This window comes from Urocitellus parryii, chromosome 6 (assembly GCF_045843805.1).
Source record: "Urocitellus parryii isolate mUroPar1 chromosome 6, mUroPar1.hap1, whole genome shotgun sequence".
Classification (NCBI taxonomy): domain Eukaryota; kingdom Metazoa; phylum Chordata; class Mammalia; order Rodentia; family Sciuridae; genus Urocitellus; species Urocitellus parryii.
In genome coordinates this window covers 90014319-90029458 of record NC_135536.1, presented here as the reverse complement: position 1 = coordinate 90029458, position 15140 = coordinate 90014319, and the positions used below count along the sequence as shown (strand labels likewise).

Here is a 15140-nt window from a genome sequence, read left to right as displayed (position 1 = left end):
TTACTGTGGTTGGTCTTTCTCTCTTTCCCAGGACTTTTTCTTGATACGATCAAAGGACTACTTGGTATAGTTGTGCAGGTTCTTCATGGCATAAAGGGGACTAGCCAAGGGAACAAGTTGGAGCTGAAATCCAGCCTAACCTGAGTTGTGACTTATGATTTTTAGTATACCTACAAAATGTTTGTAGTTACAAACCCCCTTAAAGACAAGGGAAGGGAAAAAGCAGTTTTTCTTTCTTGTTTGCTTAGATCTTGAGGCTTTGGGTTTTTAAATTTTACCCAACTTAAAAAAAATTTTATTAGTGAATTGTAATTGTGCATAATAATGGGGTTTTTGTGACATATTCATATATTCATATAACATTATTTCCTCCATTTTAATCCCCAGTACTTCCCCTTTCTTCCTCCCTCTCCCTGACTACTACTTTTACTCTCTACTGCTCTCCCATATATACATATATTTGTATATATGTTTATTTTAATTGTTGCATTATAATTATACATAAAAGTGGGATTCATTGGAAATAAAGTTGACCAAATTATGCTATGGGCAGTTTTAGCCACCTTATTAAAAAATATTTTTATTTGTAGATGGACACAATACCTTTATTTTATTTATTTTTATGTGGTGCTGAGGATCAAACCCAGTGCAAGGCAAGTACTGTATAACTGAGCCACAACCCCAGTTTTACCCACCTTTATAGCAGAGATTTCTGCCTTCCCTGTTCTTTCCTGCTTTTCCCCTTCCCCTGTCCATCCATCTAGGTACAATAACAATATAACAATATCTTGATCATATAAATAACTAGCAAATGCATTTAGAGTAAGCAATTAGGAATAAAAGAATGAGAGACATCATGTATGGCCTCTCTACTCACATGTTATCAACTATGTACTGTTTTTTTAAAAAATAGAAATATGGGGCTGGGGATGTGGCCAAGCGGTAGCGTGCTCGCCTGGCATGCGTGCGGCCCAGGTTCGATCCTCAGCACCACATACCAACAAAGATGTTGTGTCCGCCGAGTACTAAAAAATAAATATAAAAAAAAATAAAAATAAAAAATAGAAATAGAAATATAATTTGGTACATAAAATCAGAGTTTGTTTATGTACCATAAAAATGATAAGTGTTTATTTTCATAATTTTCAACAATTATAAAGTAGTATATAAAGATGTCTTTAAAAAAAGATGTCTGTAGTAGAATTTTAATGACCCAATAAAATTTGAATAGTTAAAATTTTTAATATTTCTATAAGTTAATTCTTGGCTATATTAGGAACCACGTATATCTCTTCCAAATAAATTCTTGTCTACAAACATAAGTGAGATATAGCTATTTTGTATTCATATACCTTTCATTCCTAAGAAAAGCTATTTGGTAAAAATGTCGAGTTTCCCAAAGCTGTTGTTATCATAATAGCACTACAGTCTTGGAAAGGATCATTTCTAAGTTAAAATGAAAGTGGTATTTAGGTTTACAGTTAATTGTTTTCTTGCTATGTGGCTAGTTCTCAGCATGAGGAAACTGAAAAATGAGGTTGCTGTATGTGAACTACTAAATAATGAGACTGATGTACCCATGAGTACACAGGCATTAGTACTAGGCATTAATAAATCTACAAAAATATGAAAGAAATGGAAACATTGAAGTGATTTTCTAAATCTGTAGAAAAGTATATATGAAACAACAAGAGACCAGAAGAAGAAAATGATTGAAATATTACCTTAAATGGAGCTGGGTGTGGGGCACACACCTGTAGTCCCAGCAACTGGGGAGGCTGAGGCAGGAGGATCAGAAGTTTGAGGCCAACCTTAGCAACTTAGTGAGATCCTATCTCAAAATAAAAAAGGACCAGGGATATAGCTCAGCAATAGAGCACCCTTGGTTTTTCAATCCCTAGTACTCGGGGGATGGGAGAAGGAAGAAAATTTTTTAAAAAATGAAATGATGCCTTAATGAAATGTTTGTGAATTGTGAAATTAAAGACATTAATTACTGACAGATCATTTATTAAGTCCATTAGTAGCATATCTCAAGTACAGGAATTGCTTTTATGTCTTTTGTACCCTCTACGGTTAAGGAAGTTATTTTCAGCTACACTTAGAATTAGCTTTCTCTTTTCTGTATTTAACTGTTGAACCTGGGTTTTCTATTTTTACCATGTAGATGATGTTTTTGCAGGTTCGCTTTCCCAGACTTTATTTGAGAGTGTAGGCTGCATGTTTATAGGCTGTGCTGTGCACGTTGTTAAAATCCTGAAGTCCTATCCATTATCCTTCTTGACTATGGTTTTCCTCAAATTATGAATATGTATTAATAATGGAATCTCCCCAGTGCAGTGGCACATGCCCGAAATCCCAGTGACTTGGGGGACTGAGGCAGGAGGATCACAACTTTGAGGCCAGTCTCAACAATTTAGCAAAGCCCTTAGCACTCAGTGAGGGCCTGTCTCAAAAAAACAAAAAGGGCTAAGAATGCAGCTCAGTGGTATAAAGTACAAAAAGAAAAGAAGAATATAATTATAATATAAGGAAGCTATGATATGATATGTAATTTGTAAAAATGACTTTAGGATTTTTTTTTCTTTGCAGTACTGTAGATGAAACCCAGGGTGCTTTATCACTGAGCTATTCCTCAGCCTTTTTTGTTTGTTTCTTTTTAGTTGTTGATGGACCTTTATTTATTTATATGTAGTGTTGAGAATTGAACCCAGTGCCTCACACATGCTAGGCAAATGCTCTTCCACTGAGTTACAACTCCAGCCCCTTTTATTTTTAATTTTGAAACAGGGTCCTGCTGAGGTGCTTTCCAACTTGAGATCTTCCTGCTGCAGGCTACAAAGTAACTGGGATTATAGGCATATGCCACCATACCCTGAAGGAATATTTTTATAAAATTTATAAAGTTTTTGGAAATATATGAGAGTGATTTATGTACAGTTTATCACAATTGCTTAGAATCTTTTCAAGAAAACATTCTCTTATCTGATGGTTCATATGTATTTATATATCCAAGATTGTAATTCCTTTTTTCATACCACACATAACACATGAGTTTATATCCTAAACTTAAAGTTTATCTCAGAAATAAAGAAATTAACTCAGTTTCAGTTTCAGAAGACCAGTGGAGTATATTATTCTTGAAAACAATGCTGGATTCATTTTAGCTGAGGTTCTTGGAATTACATATAATAATGAAGTGACTGTTAATTTATTTAGAATGTAGGTATTCATCTCCCTAGTTACATGGCATTTAATATAATTTCATACCTTTTTTTCTTATCATAGTCACTTTTGGGTCTCAAAAAGAAACTTATAAAAAGTAAATTACCATGAGTTTTGGATTTTAGTATCATTTTTAAAATATACTAGAAAATTTTCATTTGCATGAGTATATTTTGAAATAATTAAGAAAGACATAAGTATAAGGCGACTTCCTAAAGCATAACATCACCAGTAGAACGTAATGCTTTTTTCCCAAAGACAGTATAGGTCTGGGCTTATTGCCAGAGTTCAGATCTGAAACCGAGCATCTTGTCTCGAATTAACTTGTAACTCCTCAAGATCCTGAATTCTGTTTGGGAGTACTTCATGATGTTAGATGGTTTCTCTTCATGGAACTTCATGGGCTTCATTAAGTGATTTGAGCTTAGTTAATTTCTCAGGAAGACTTTTTTCCTTAGTAGTGTATATAGTTATTTTCAAACTCCTAATTTTACTTTTTAAAAAATGAAGGTGTGGAAACTTAGGTGCCCCCACTCCCACCTTTTTTAAAAAATATTTTATAGTTGTAGATGAATTACCTTTATCTTATTTATTTTTACTTGGTGCTGAGGATTGAACCAGTGCCTCACACATGCTAGGCAATCACGCCACCACTGAGCCACAACCCCAGCTAACTTTAAGTGTCTTAAGAAAGGGCATTCTAGTTGGGCATGATGGTTTACATCAATAATCTCTGGAGTTTGAGGCAGGAAAATCACAAGTTCAAGCCCAACCTGATCAACTTAGTAAAACCCTATCTCAAAAACATTGTGGGCTGGGGGTGTGCTGAGGCTGTAGCTCAGTGTTAGAGTACCTCTGGGATTCAGTGCCCAGTGCCACCAAAAATAACAACAAAAAGGTGTCGTCTCAGATATTGAATCTTACCTAGAATTGAAATGATTTCAGTGTTAAGAATGTAAGAGGTAGAGTGCTCAGCATGCATGAGGCATTGGGTTCGATCTTCAGCTCCACATAAATATAGATATTGTGTCCACCTAAAACTAAAAGATAAATATTAAAAAAACAAATGAAGAAGAAGAAGAAGGGTAGATGGACTGGGGCTGTAGCTCAGTGGCAGAGTGCTTACCTTGCACATGCAAGGCCCTGGGTTTGATCCTCAGCACCACATAAAAATAGATAAGATAAAGGTATTGTGTCCAACTACAACTAAAAAATAAATATTTTTTTAAAAAAGAATGGTAGAATTTCACTCATCATAGGCCTGATTTTTACAAATTAGATATACAACATTAATAAATATCTTTGTATGCCTTTACTCAGAGGAAGATGTAATATTTCTAACATCAATTGATAGAATTGATGAAAAAAACTATGCATGAAAATTTAGGAGTTTTCAAATGACAATCGTTTTCCAATAAATTTTCCTTATCATCCCATATCTGTATTCTGGCAGGAAATAGATGGCACATTCAAAAGGATTGAGAGTTTTATAAAGGAACTTGCTATAGATGTAGTTAAGAGACCCAACAGGACCAGCAGTAGAGGGAGCCAGCTCTAATGAATCCTGAATGGGAAGAAGGGATTTGTTAAGCAGAACCTGTGTGAAAGTCATCGCTGTGAGAAAGGGGTCATGTGACAGGGAGCCGTGGCTATGATGGTAGAGTGTAGCCACCACTGAAACTGCAAGACTCCCCTAGGAAGAAGCAGAGAGTTAGCACTTAGTACTCTCTTTCTTCCAACCTTCCAAATCTCTGTTGGTGTCATCTGTAAAAATCAAGTGTTCCAGGCATAGCGCAGGCTGAAGAAAGGTCCAGGATGGTAGCTGGAGTTGTGGCCCAGCAGTAGAGCACTTGCCTAGCATGTGTGAGGCGCTAGGTTCAATACTCAGCACCACATAAAATAAAGACATTGTGTCCAACTACAACTATATTGTGTCCAACTACAAATATATATTTAAAAGAAAGAAAGAGAGGAAGGGAGGGAGGGCCAGGATGAACCTAAAGAGACTATTTTGTACAGAATAGGGGAGTATGAATGTCAATCATCTTTATTCAAAATTGCCCATTTTTTGTATGAATTGGGCAGACCTGATCAATATCTGCTTGAAGTGTTAAATCTCATTATTATACCAAATACATGTTTGAAGATGTGAATTTGGTGTCAATATAACTTATATATAATCAGAGATATGATAAATTATTGTATAATGGTATATTAAGAATTGTAATGAAAATAAATCTCAATTCATGTATCTTGATTGATATTTCACATAATCACATTTCATTTTTTTTTCTTCCACCTCCAGATTACAATTCCTAGACCTTCTGTGGCATCAACACAGTCAACTTCAGGAAGTTTTCACTATGGTCAACAGCCAGAGAAAAAAGATCTTCAGCCCATGGAGCCCTCTGTAGAACTTTATTCTCCAAGGGAGAACTTCTCTGGCTTGGTTGTGACAGAGGGTGAACTTCCTAGTGGAGGAAGCAGAACAGATTTGGGGCTTCAGATAGATCACATTGGTCAAGACATGTTACCTGATATTAGGGAGAGTGACAAATCTCAAGACCTGGGACCAAAAGATCTTCCTGACTATAATAGACTGGTTGTAAGAGAATTTGAGAATCTCCCTGGGGAAACTGAAGAGAAAAGCATTCTTCTAGGGTCAGATAATGAAGATGAAAAGTTAAGTAAAGGGCAGCAATGTATTGACATATCTCTTCCAGGAGATTTGGTAACTGTGGAAAGGGATCATTCTGCTACTACTGAACCTCTTGATGTGACAAAGACACAAACTTTTAGTGTGGTGCCAAATCATGACAAAAATCATGAGATAATGAAGCTTTTGGCAATTGGCACTTCAGAAATTTCTTCAAGAGTCATTGATCCACATGTTGAAGGACAGATAGGCCTATCTAAGAATAATCACATTAAGAAGAGTGAAGACTTGCCAGGTCATCAGGGAGACCTCTCTACTTTTTTGCACCAAGAGGGTAAGAGAGAGAAAATTGCCCCTAGAAATGGAGAACTATTTCATTGTGTTTCAGAGAATGAACATGGTCCCCCAACTCGGAAGGATATGGTTAGGTCATCCTTTGTAACTAGACATAGTCGAATCCCTGTTTTAGCACAAGAGATAGACTCAACTTTTGAATCTTCCTCTCCAGTTTCTGCAAAAGAAAAGCTCCTCCAGAAGAAAGCTTATCAGCCTGACCTAGTCAAACTCCTGGTGGAAAAAAGGCAATTCAAGTCTTTCCTTGGTGACCTCTCAAGTGCCTCTGATAAGCTATTAGAGGAGAAACTAGCTGCTGTTCCTGTTCACTTTTCTGAGGAGGAAGTCTTCACTCCATTTTCAAAACTGGCAGTAGATTCTCACCTGAGTAGGTCAGCTGAAGACAGCTTTCTGTCACCCATTATTTCCCAGTCAAGAAAGAGTAAGATTCCAAGGCCAGTTGCTTGGGTCAACACAGATCAAGTCAATAGCTCAACTTCATCTCAGTTCTTGCCTCGACCACCACCAGGAAAGCCACCTACAAGGCCTGGAGTAGAAGCCAGGTAATATTGTCTGCTTTGAGTATGTTAATTGTGTCACATTATTTCTATATCTGCTTTACTGTAATGTCAATGGTAGCATTTCTTTTTTGCTTGCTTTTGAGCATCTGCTTTCTTCCCTACCTTTCACAGGCCTTATTATATAGCACAGTACAAATTAATTATTTTTTCCAATTTTTTATTGTGGTAAAATATACACAATATAAAATTTATCATCAAGAATTTTTAAGTTACTATTTAGTGGTATTAAGTACATTTTATTGTCCAACTATCATTACCATCTACTTCCACAACTCTTTTCATCATGTGAAGTGAAACACTAAAACCATTAAACAATAAATCCTTACTATCTTCTCCCTCTAGTCCATGGCAACCACTAATCTATTTTCTCTATGGTTTTGATCAATATACATACCTCACATAAGTAGACTCATTCAGGAGGATCGTGAGGTTGAGACCAGCCTGAACAATATAGCAAGACACTATCTTTTTAAAAAAAATTTTGTGAATATCATTGATTCAATTATGACTTTTGGACTTATTTTATCAGATTAAGAGCCTTATTCACTATTTGTTATTTTATTGTAACTGATTGTTTCTATCATTGTATGTGCATTTAAAAACATTTTGTCTCATCTTTTCTAAGTAGTTTATATAAATTTGTAACCAGGAATTGCCATAATAAAGGAAAAAATTAATGACCTGTTCATATACACACAAATATATACACATGCATGTGTTTTAAAAAAAAAGAAAAAATTAAGTCAGTTTGAAAAAAAGTTTTAATTTGTATTTGATTATTCATGAGACAGTTGTTTTGTTGGTGGTGATGTTCCTATCAAACACCACCCTATTGAGTGATTTTTCTTATAATTAACATTTTTGCAAAATATATTGAAGAAATTTTTATCCAAGCCTGTGGTTTGCCTTTAACTTGGGTTATGGTATAGTATTTATGAAATGAATTTTTTAAATGACTTCTTGTTTTATATCATGCTTAGGAAGGTATTTTCAATGCTAAGGATTTAATTACAAGGTAGTCTCTTCCAGTACTTCTCAGTGACACCATGAAATAGTATTCCTACTAAAAGCCAGAAGAGAAAAGCATTGGTCTAAGGGTCACATCTCTAGTATGTGAAAGAGTAACTTTTTGTTCTGTTCGTGTATTTTCTGATTTTTTTTTTTATTGGTTGTTCAAAACCTTACAGAGCTCTTGACATATCGTGTTTCAAACATTAGTTTCAAGTGAGTTATGAACTCCCATTTTTACCCCAAATACAGATTGCAGAATCACATCGGTTACACATTCACATACTAGTAACTGTTGTATTCTGCCACCTTTCCTATCCTCTACTATCCCCTTCCCCTCCATCTTCTCTTTCTATCCCATCTACTGTAATTCATTTCTCTCCTTGTTTTTTCTTCCAATTCCCCTCACAACCTCTTTTATGTAGTTTTCGCACATGGTAGACATTATGATTTGGGACATTGTAACTTTTAGGTATACTTGGAATGAATTAAAATGAAAATGTTTCTTTGTTCTTTTAAGGCTACGAAGATACAGAGTTCTAGGGAGTAGTAACTCAGACTCAGACCTCTTCTCCCGGCTGGCCCAAATTCTTCAAAATGGATCTCAGAAACCCCGGAGCACTACTCAGTGCAAGACCCCTGGATCTCCTCACAATCCAAAAACACCACCCAAGAGTCCAGTTGTCCCTCGAAGGAGTCCCAGTGCCTCTCCTCGAAGCAGCTCCTTGCCTCGCACATCTAGTTCCTCACCATCTAGGGCTGGGAGGCCCCATCATGACCAGAGGAGTTCATCCCCACACCTGGGGAGAAGCAAGTCACCTCCCAGCCACTCAGGATCATCCTCTTCCAGAAGGTCCTGCCAGCAGGAACATTGCAAACCCAGCAAGAATGGCCCAAAAGGATGTGGCAGTCTCTACCACCACACAGCCAGCACTAAAACCCCCCCAGGGAAGAGTAAGCCAGCCAGTAAACTCAGCAGATAGGAGCTGGGCTGCCTGTCTGGGAAAGGTGTGAGATCTTCCTCCTAAACCTGATGCATGTGTGTCTCTGTACTGTCTATTTAAAAAATCAGTGTTGATCTTTTGGAAAAGAAAGTAACATGATCAATTATTTATAAGAAGACATAAATGTATAATAAGGATTTACCTAAAGCAAGTAGCAAGCAGATCAGGAACAATGCCTTTTGCATAGGAAGGGGCATCCAGCAAAATCCAAGGGGCAGAAACTCATTAAATGAACTTTCACAACTTTTAGCTGACTTTGAAACAACAGTTGAGGGTAGAAGATAGAATGGAATTTTACTTTTAAGGAATTTCATTTAATTTTTAAAACCTCTACTCAAAAGATTATATAGCAAAAATGTTTGATATTTTCATTCAAATCTTCTGAACCTTGAAATCATTGCTCATATATATTAGAGTATATATATATGAAGCTTATTGCCAGGGAGCCAGTACTCTTTATATTTGGCTTGTGTGTTTATCTAGTGTATTGAGAATGTACCCCTTTGCTTCATTCCTAGCACCCTTCCTGGATTTCACATCTTTTTAAGTCGGTGTTTCCTACTGAAACTAATCTGTCTTCTTTTAACAATACATTCTAATAGACATTTAACAGCACATGCTGAGAATTTCACAAATTTCACAATTCCCTTTTTTTTTTTTTTTTAGTGCGCTAATAATATTTTTCTTTGGAGCAACAGTTCTTTAACCCAGTACATTTTTATTATGAAAAATAACTGAGAAACTTAGGTACAGGAAACAAAAATCTGACTAAAGCTACTTACTTTACAAGCTTTAGTTTTTAGGGATAGAGGGAAAGAGAGTGAGGTAACATCTTTGAAGATGGAAGGAACCCCTTTACAATCTGTTAAGTGTTCTCCTTGTGGAAGGAAAACTCAGTGAAGTTAGTAGGCTTCCTTAGGTCTTCTAGGTACCAGCTCTTTCTAATATCAACCTCCAAGATGATATTAGGGAAGCACAATGCTTTGGAATGTGACTTTATGCATTTAGAAAGAAAAACAAAAACATTGGGTGTGTTATGGAGGCTTATAATCTTTAAATTTTATATTTTATACATTTAGCTAATAAGGAATGAATATTTGGGGAAATAAGATTAGGCTAAGTATTTTTCTTTCATTGTTTTATTACCTGCTTCTGTGTTTTTTAGTTCAATAGTTGGGCTTCTTGGCCTGATTCCCATGTAATCTCAATTTATGAAACTAAGGAGGATCATATTTGTTCTAATCTCCTCTGCTAATAGGAATCAAGCAAAATTAAAGTATACTAGACTTTTTAATGGGCTCTTTTATACTCTGTAGGTGTTTTGTGTTGAAAAGACCTTATTAAGGTCAGGTAATTTGTTCTGTTTGCTGTTGAAATTTGCCTTCTAGCAAATATCTGAGTTTTCTCTTTGACCTTGTGTTTGCTGCCAAACCTAATAGGTTGAATTGGAAAAGAAACAAAAAAAGAAATGTTATCTCCCCACCAAGTGAACACATTCTAATGCTGCATCAAAGTTGCCCTGAAGCTGCACTGAACCTATCTTGTTCTCTTTATCTGTGTTGAGCTTTTTAACATACAAACTCAAAACACTATATTGAGGCATATAAGGTCTCCCATAAGAAATGTAGCATAGTATGGAATCTTAATTTCTCTCCAGTTTCAAGCACTACAGAGGAATGCAGTAGATAAGACAATTTGCTGTTTATCTAAAGCAGCTGTAATATTGAAAGACTGATCTTTCTGTATTATATTGTATAATAGTTGCTATAACACTACTTGCATGTCTTCATGGTAAATTATATAAATATTTATAAATATATATAGACATATGCTTATAAAAAGTCATTCTTTCTCATTCTCCATTTGTAATTTCAAGATCACAGATGGTGAAATTTCTTTTCTATTGTGTGCCTCATGTACACTTGGGCCTTGTCTAACTTCATTTTCTGAAAATATGTTCTTGGCATGTGACACCTTAGATTTTTCTTGCCTTCCCTGTGTGTAATGCAAGGGTTGGTGGTCTTTAACAAGCCAAGATAGCTAATTTAATTGTTTTTGAAAAAGATTTTAATAGGGGAAAAATGACTGGGACATGCTTGTAATACTGTTCAAAGATTTGTTATGTTAATCACATAGTTCTGTCCTTATCATTAGAGTAGATAGACTGGGATTATAATCATGGGTCTGATTATAATTTGATTTTTAAAACATTTCCAAATACTTGCCATCCTGCTTTCTTTTTTTCACATTACTTTTTTTGGGGGGAGTGAGAGTGGGATGGGGGATAATTAGGAAATTATCTTTTATTCTATTGAATTAGCTATAAATTATGCTAAAAGTAGACAAATTTAAATACTGACCCCTCTAGTCAGAAATGTGCTAATAGTACCCATTGGAAAAGCTGATGAGGGTACAACTCTGGTATGTGGGTCTGTGTTATTGTTGGCATTTCTATGCTGGCAGTCAAAAATGATGGTGATGGCAACATGATAACAGGATGTTTTCTTTTTTTCTTGGTTCCTTCTGTTTTTCTACCAATCTTTACACTGGGTTGCTTCTTTATTTCTATGTGGCATTAACAAACTCATCAAGATTCAGAGATAACAGCCTTATTGGGTAAGAATATTTAACTTTGCATGTAGAAGAGTTAACCAAAGATGTTTCTGCTCTGATACTTTCAAAAGAAATAGACTAATCTTATGTTCTAATAGGTCCATTTTTACATACTATCCTTATATAAAGAGATTTACTTAACGGTTTTTAAAAGCATAGTTTGTACTTTTAGATGTTAGATGTATCTTAGGCTAAAAATAGAAGTTGACAGCCCTGAGCAAGCACTTTTAGCACAAGAATTTTTGTTTTTATTTTATTTTAAAGTATTATACAAAGAACAATGTTTTTGTTTGGTTTTGGGGGTTTTTCCCCCTTTATTTTGGGGTTTTTAAGTGGTGGCATATTTCAGATTACAGTTACAGATCATCCAAGTTATTTTATTTTATTCCAAGTAATTTTAAACCAGTTTGGCCATTAACTAAAAAGTCAAACCAAACTGTATTAAAAGTATTATTGGGCAGAAGTTTGAATTACCTTTTGAAAATCAAGTACCTCCTGGTTTCTCCTATCACAACAGAATGGCTGGTTACCTAGCCACATTTTTGACCTTGCCTTCCCTTGTCTAGTCTCTGGGATTACTTGGGTGGAATAGAAGATAGGAATAGCACCAGCCCAATGCCTTCAGGTAGTATTCTTTCTCAGTTATGCTGCCAGATCTCCAGGGTCTATGAATTAGTTAAAATCAGCTTAAAGACATTTAACTTTAATGGATAGTGAACAAAGAAGGAAAACTGGATATCAAATTTAACATTATAGACATAAATTATAAGTCAACTTTGACTATTAGGCCTTCAGCAGGCAGACACTCTCATTCTCAATTCTGGTACACAAGCTGGCCTTGCTGACAGTGGCACAGATACATTTATTGCTTTTTAAGTTGCATGTTTTGGAGTGGATGTCTTTAATAATAGTTGCCAAGTTAATCAAGTCCTAAATAAGTAGCAAAATGGTAATTGAGACCCAATATTATTTGCTTTAGCAATACTAAGCCACTGCTTACTGACTCAGTGTTCTAGATGTGCAGTATCTCTTGTCTGATTCCTAGCTGCTATGGGAACTTGAGGTTCCTTGGTAAACACCTGAGACTCCTTCCAGACTACAGATTCCTAGAGCTAATGTTTTATAGTTGCATCCGCTTTGCAAGGGAAAAGTTGTACATTGGTGCATGTTTTACAAACCCAAACTCAGATAGTTAAAACCATAGTTTTTCTGTACCCAGTAGCTTTGAATTAAAAACAGATGCCTTTTTCCCAAAAGCAGACAGTTTTATGTTCCTAACCTAACATTAGGAATTGGTGAAAGGAGAAACTGGATCCAGAATTCAGAATTTTAGCAACTTTGGGAAAAAAAAATGCATCTTACTTTGGCTGTTTGAAAATATATTTATTTGTAGATAATCTAGATTTAGTCTTGGAGGTCAAAATTTTTCATATTTTAAGAATTTATTTCATTCCTTTAAATCTTATCAAAACATGGTATGTCTTAGAGAATCCCTCTGTCATGTCATGTTCATGTGTTTTGGAATTGTTGGCATTCACTCTTAAAATCTTCCCATTTCTGTTTTTGTGCATTTTACCACCCATATTTTTGGACTTTGCTTATGGGGAGAGATGGTTTAGCATCTGTTATTAAGAAGATAGAAGGGTTGACATCAACTGCACTGTTTAACTTTGTTGAGTTTAGTTCTACAGATAGTATATTAGCAAAATAGCTACTTGTCTATGATTTGACACAAAGTATTATAGGATTAGGGCATGTAATTACTATGGTTTTCCCTCTATGTCAGTATGTACCCCAATTCAGTAACCACTGATGCTGGTTTAGACTCTTAGAGAAGGAGTTCCAGCCCTCAGACCATGTGGGAGATGTATAGTGCCTGGCAAACCAGGTGGTTGTCAGGACAATCCCGCTTCTCCTCTGCCCTCACCAAAAGCAAAACAAAAAACCCTTGAGTGTGTACTTTGTGGATGTGTCATATTATTGGATATTTTCTATATTTTGGCAATTTCTTGCAGTCATGAGAAATTGCGGAGTCACTGGAGCCTTCAGAATTTGTTGCCAGCATTGCTATATAACAGGAGTTATATAGGGGGAATTCCCAAGACATTGGACAAGGATTCCTATCCACTTAGAGGAGAATCTGGATGCTACACACCTTAATCTTTGGCTTATCAAGACATTTGGTTGTGATTGTCTACTTCTACTTTAAAAATATGTAAGCTTGATGTTTTATTTATTTTCCTTGAGCAAATTTAGATCAGAAAATTAATGTGAAAAGATCAGGATCACTTTAGGTTCCATATAATCTCAAAACACTAAATAACAACAAAGTAACATTTTTCAGTAACAATTTGAATATTTCCTTATACTTAGCAGGCATGTAACAGAGGTGAAGCCCTTCCTTTCATTGCCCTGTGTAACTTAACAGGTTACTGCCTCCTCTTTACTTGGAAGTAACAGTGTGGGCATAGTGTGTACACTGGTAATGCTAACTATGTGTTCCAGACCTTGGGCCAAGGGTTCTGGGTTGAGAACAGGATATGTGAGGCCGGCTTTGAGCCCCTGGCACTATAGATTTGCTGATGACATACTTTTACACTAAAAACAGGAAATTTACCTCCTTTTAGTAGTTTAATGTTGTTTCATATTTTGTATGTAAATGTTCACTCACCTATTTAAAAACATTGAGTAAATCAAGTTTTTATATAGACTACCCTTCCCATATGATGCTTTTTTCCTCTTATATAATTTAAATCTCTAAAAAATTAATTCATAGCACTTCACTGGACTCTGTCTGGGTGTTCTTCATTCACCTACAAGAGGTAACAAGGCAAACAGAGCTTGGCTGTGATTTATTTGTGGGGGTTTCCCAGAAAAGGGAAAGCTTTGAGACTTTCCAAAACAATTTTCAACTATGCACAACATAGTGAAATTAGTTCGCTCAAGTAAAATGCTTTGAGCCAGATAAAGGAATATAGTGCTGGGCCACTTAGGGATTTGAAATTGGGTGGACTGAGGAAAGAGAACAGGTCAGATGACCCAGGCTTGAACCTTTTTCACTTTTCCCTGATGCAGTTCCTAAAGCTCCTCTGATTTCCTAAAATAGCACCTATTTTATTTGGCCATTTACTTACAAGTTCCCAGCTTTTAGGAAAGGGGAGGGGGCATCCAGTTTTGAATTAGATATACATCTTGAAAGTTATGAGCTATTGGCAGCTATTAAATCAGATTTAACCACAAATCAGAATTCTCTCTTTAAACAAAACCAGTGAGTTAAAATAGATGACAAATAATTCCACTTTCCTATACCTCTCTTCTCTTCATGGGATCAGAGATGAGAAATATCTCCAAAGGTACTGCATAGTCCCATTCCCCTCCAAGCAGATCCCTTTATGCATTTTTGCTCAGGCAACCAAGGACAGAGTATTGGCAGAAACATGGAGTGCTTTTGTATAGGCCATCTGTACATAAAAAATGTAATTTATTTAATTTTATCATTTGTATCATATTAAAGCTTTGTACAGTGTTTTAAGTTCTGTTTTAAAATTATTTTGTATTTTATTTTTATAATCTAGTAATAAAATATTCATTCCGCATGCAAACTCTAGTTCTCTTTGTGTGATGGTTTTGATTTCAAAAGTGGGAAATACTTTTCTAATTTAATAAAATTTTGAATGCATTAGCAATTGCAAGATTAACGGGGGGGGGGGGGGGCTGGGG

General features: G+C 35.7%; 1 protein-coding gene across 4 annotated transcripts in view; it reads left to right on the top strand.

Moving 5' to 3' along the window:
- The window catches only part of Ttbk2 (tau tubulin kinase 2), a 141104-nt gene extending 126097 nt beyond the window's left edge, over positions 1-15007 (top strand). For 3 of the 4 annotated variants that reach the window (XM_026390552.2, XM_026390566.2, XM_026390557.2), the window contains 2 exons: positions 5531-6777; positions 8324-15007. In XM_026390552.2, coding sequence (XP_026246337.1) covers positions 5531-6777; positions 8324-8786 — 1710 coding nt within the window. In that variant the 3' untranslated portion in view covers positions 8787-15007. The remainder of the gene's footprint in view (positions 1-5530; positions 6778-8323) is intronic. The other variant, XM_026390544.2, reaches the window with a different exon arrangement.
- Positions 15008-15140: the final 133 nt, after the last annotated feature.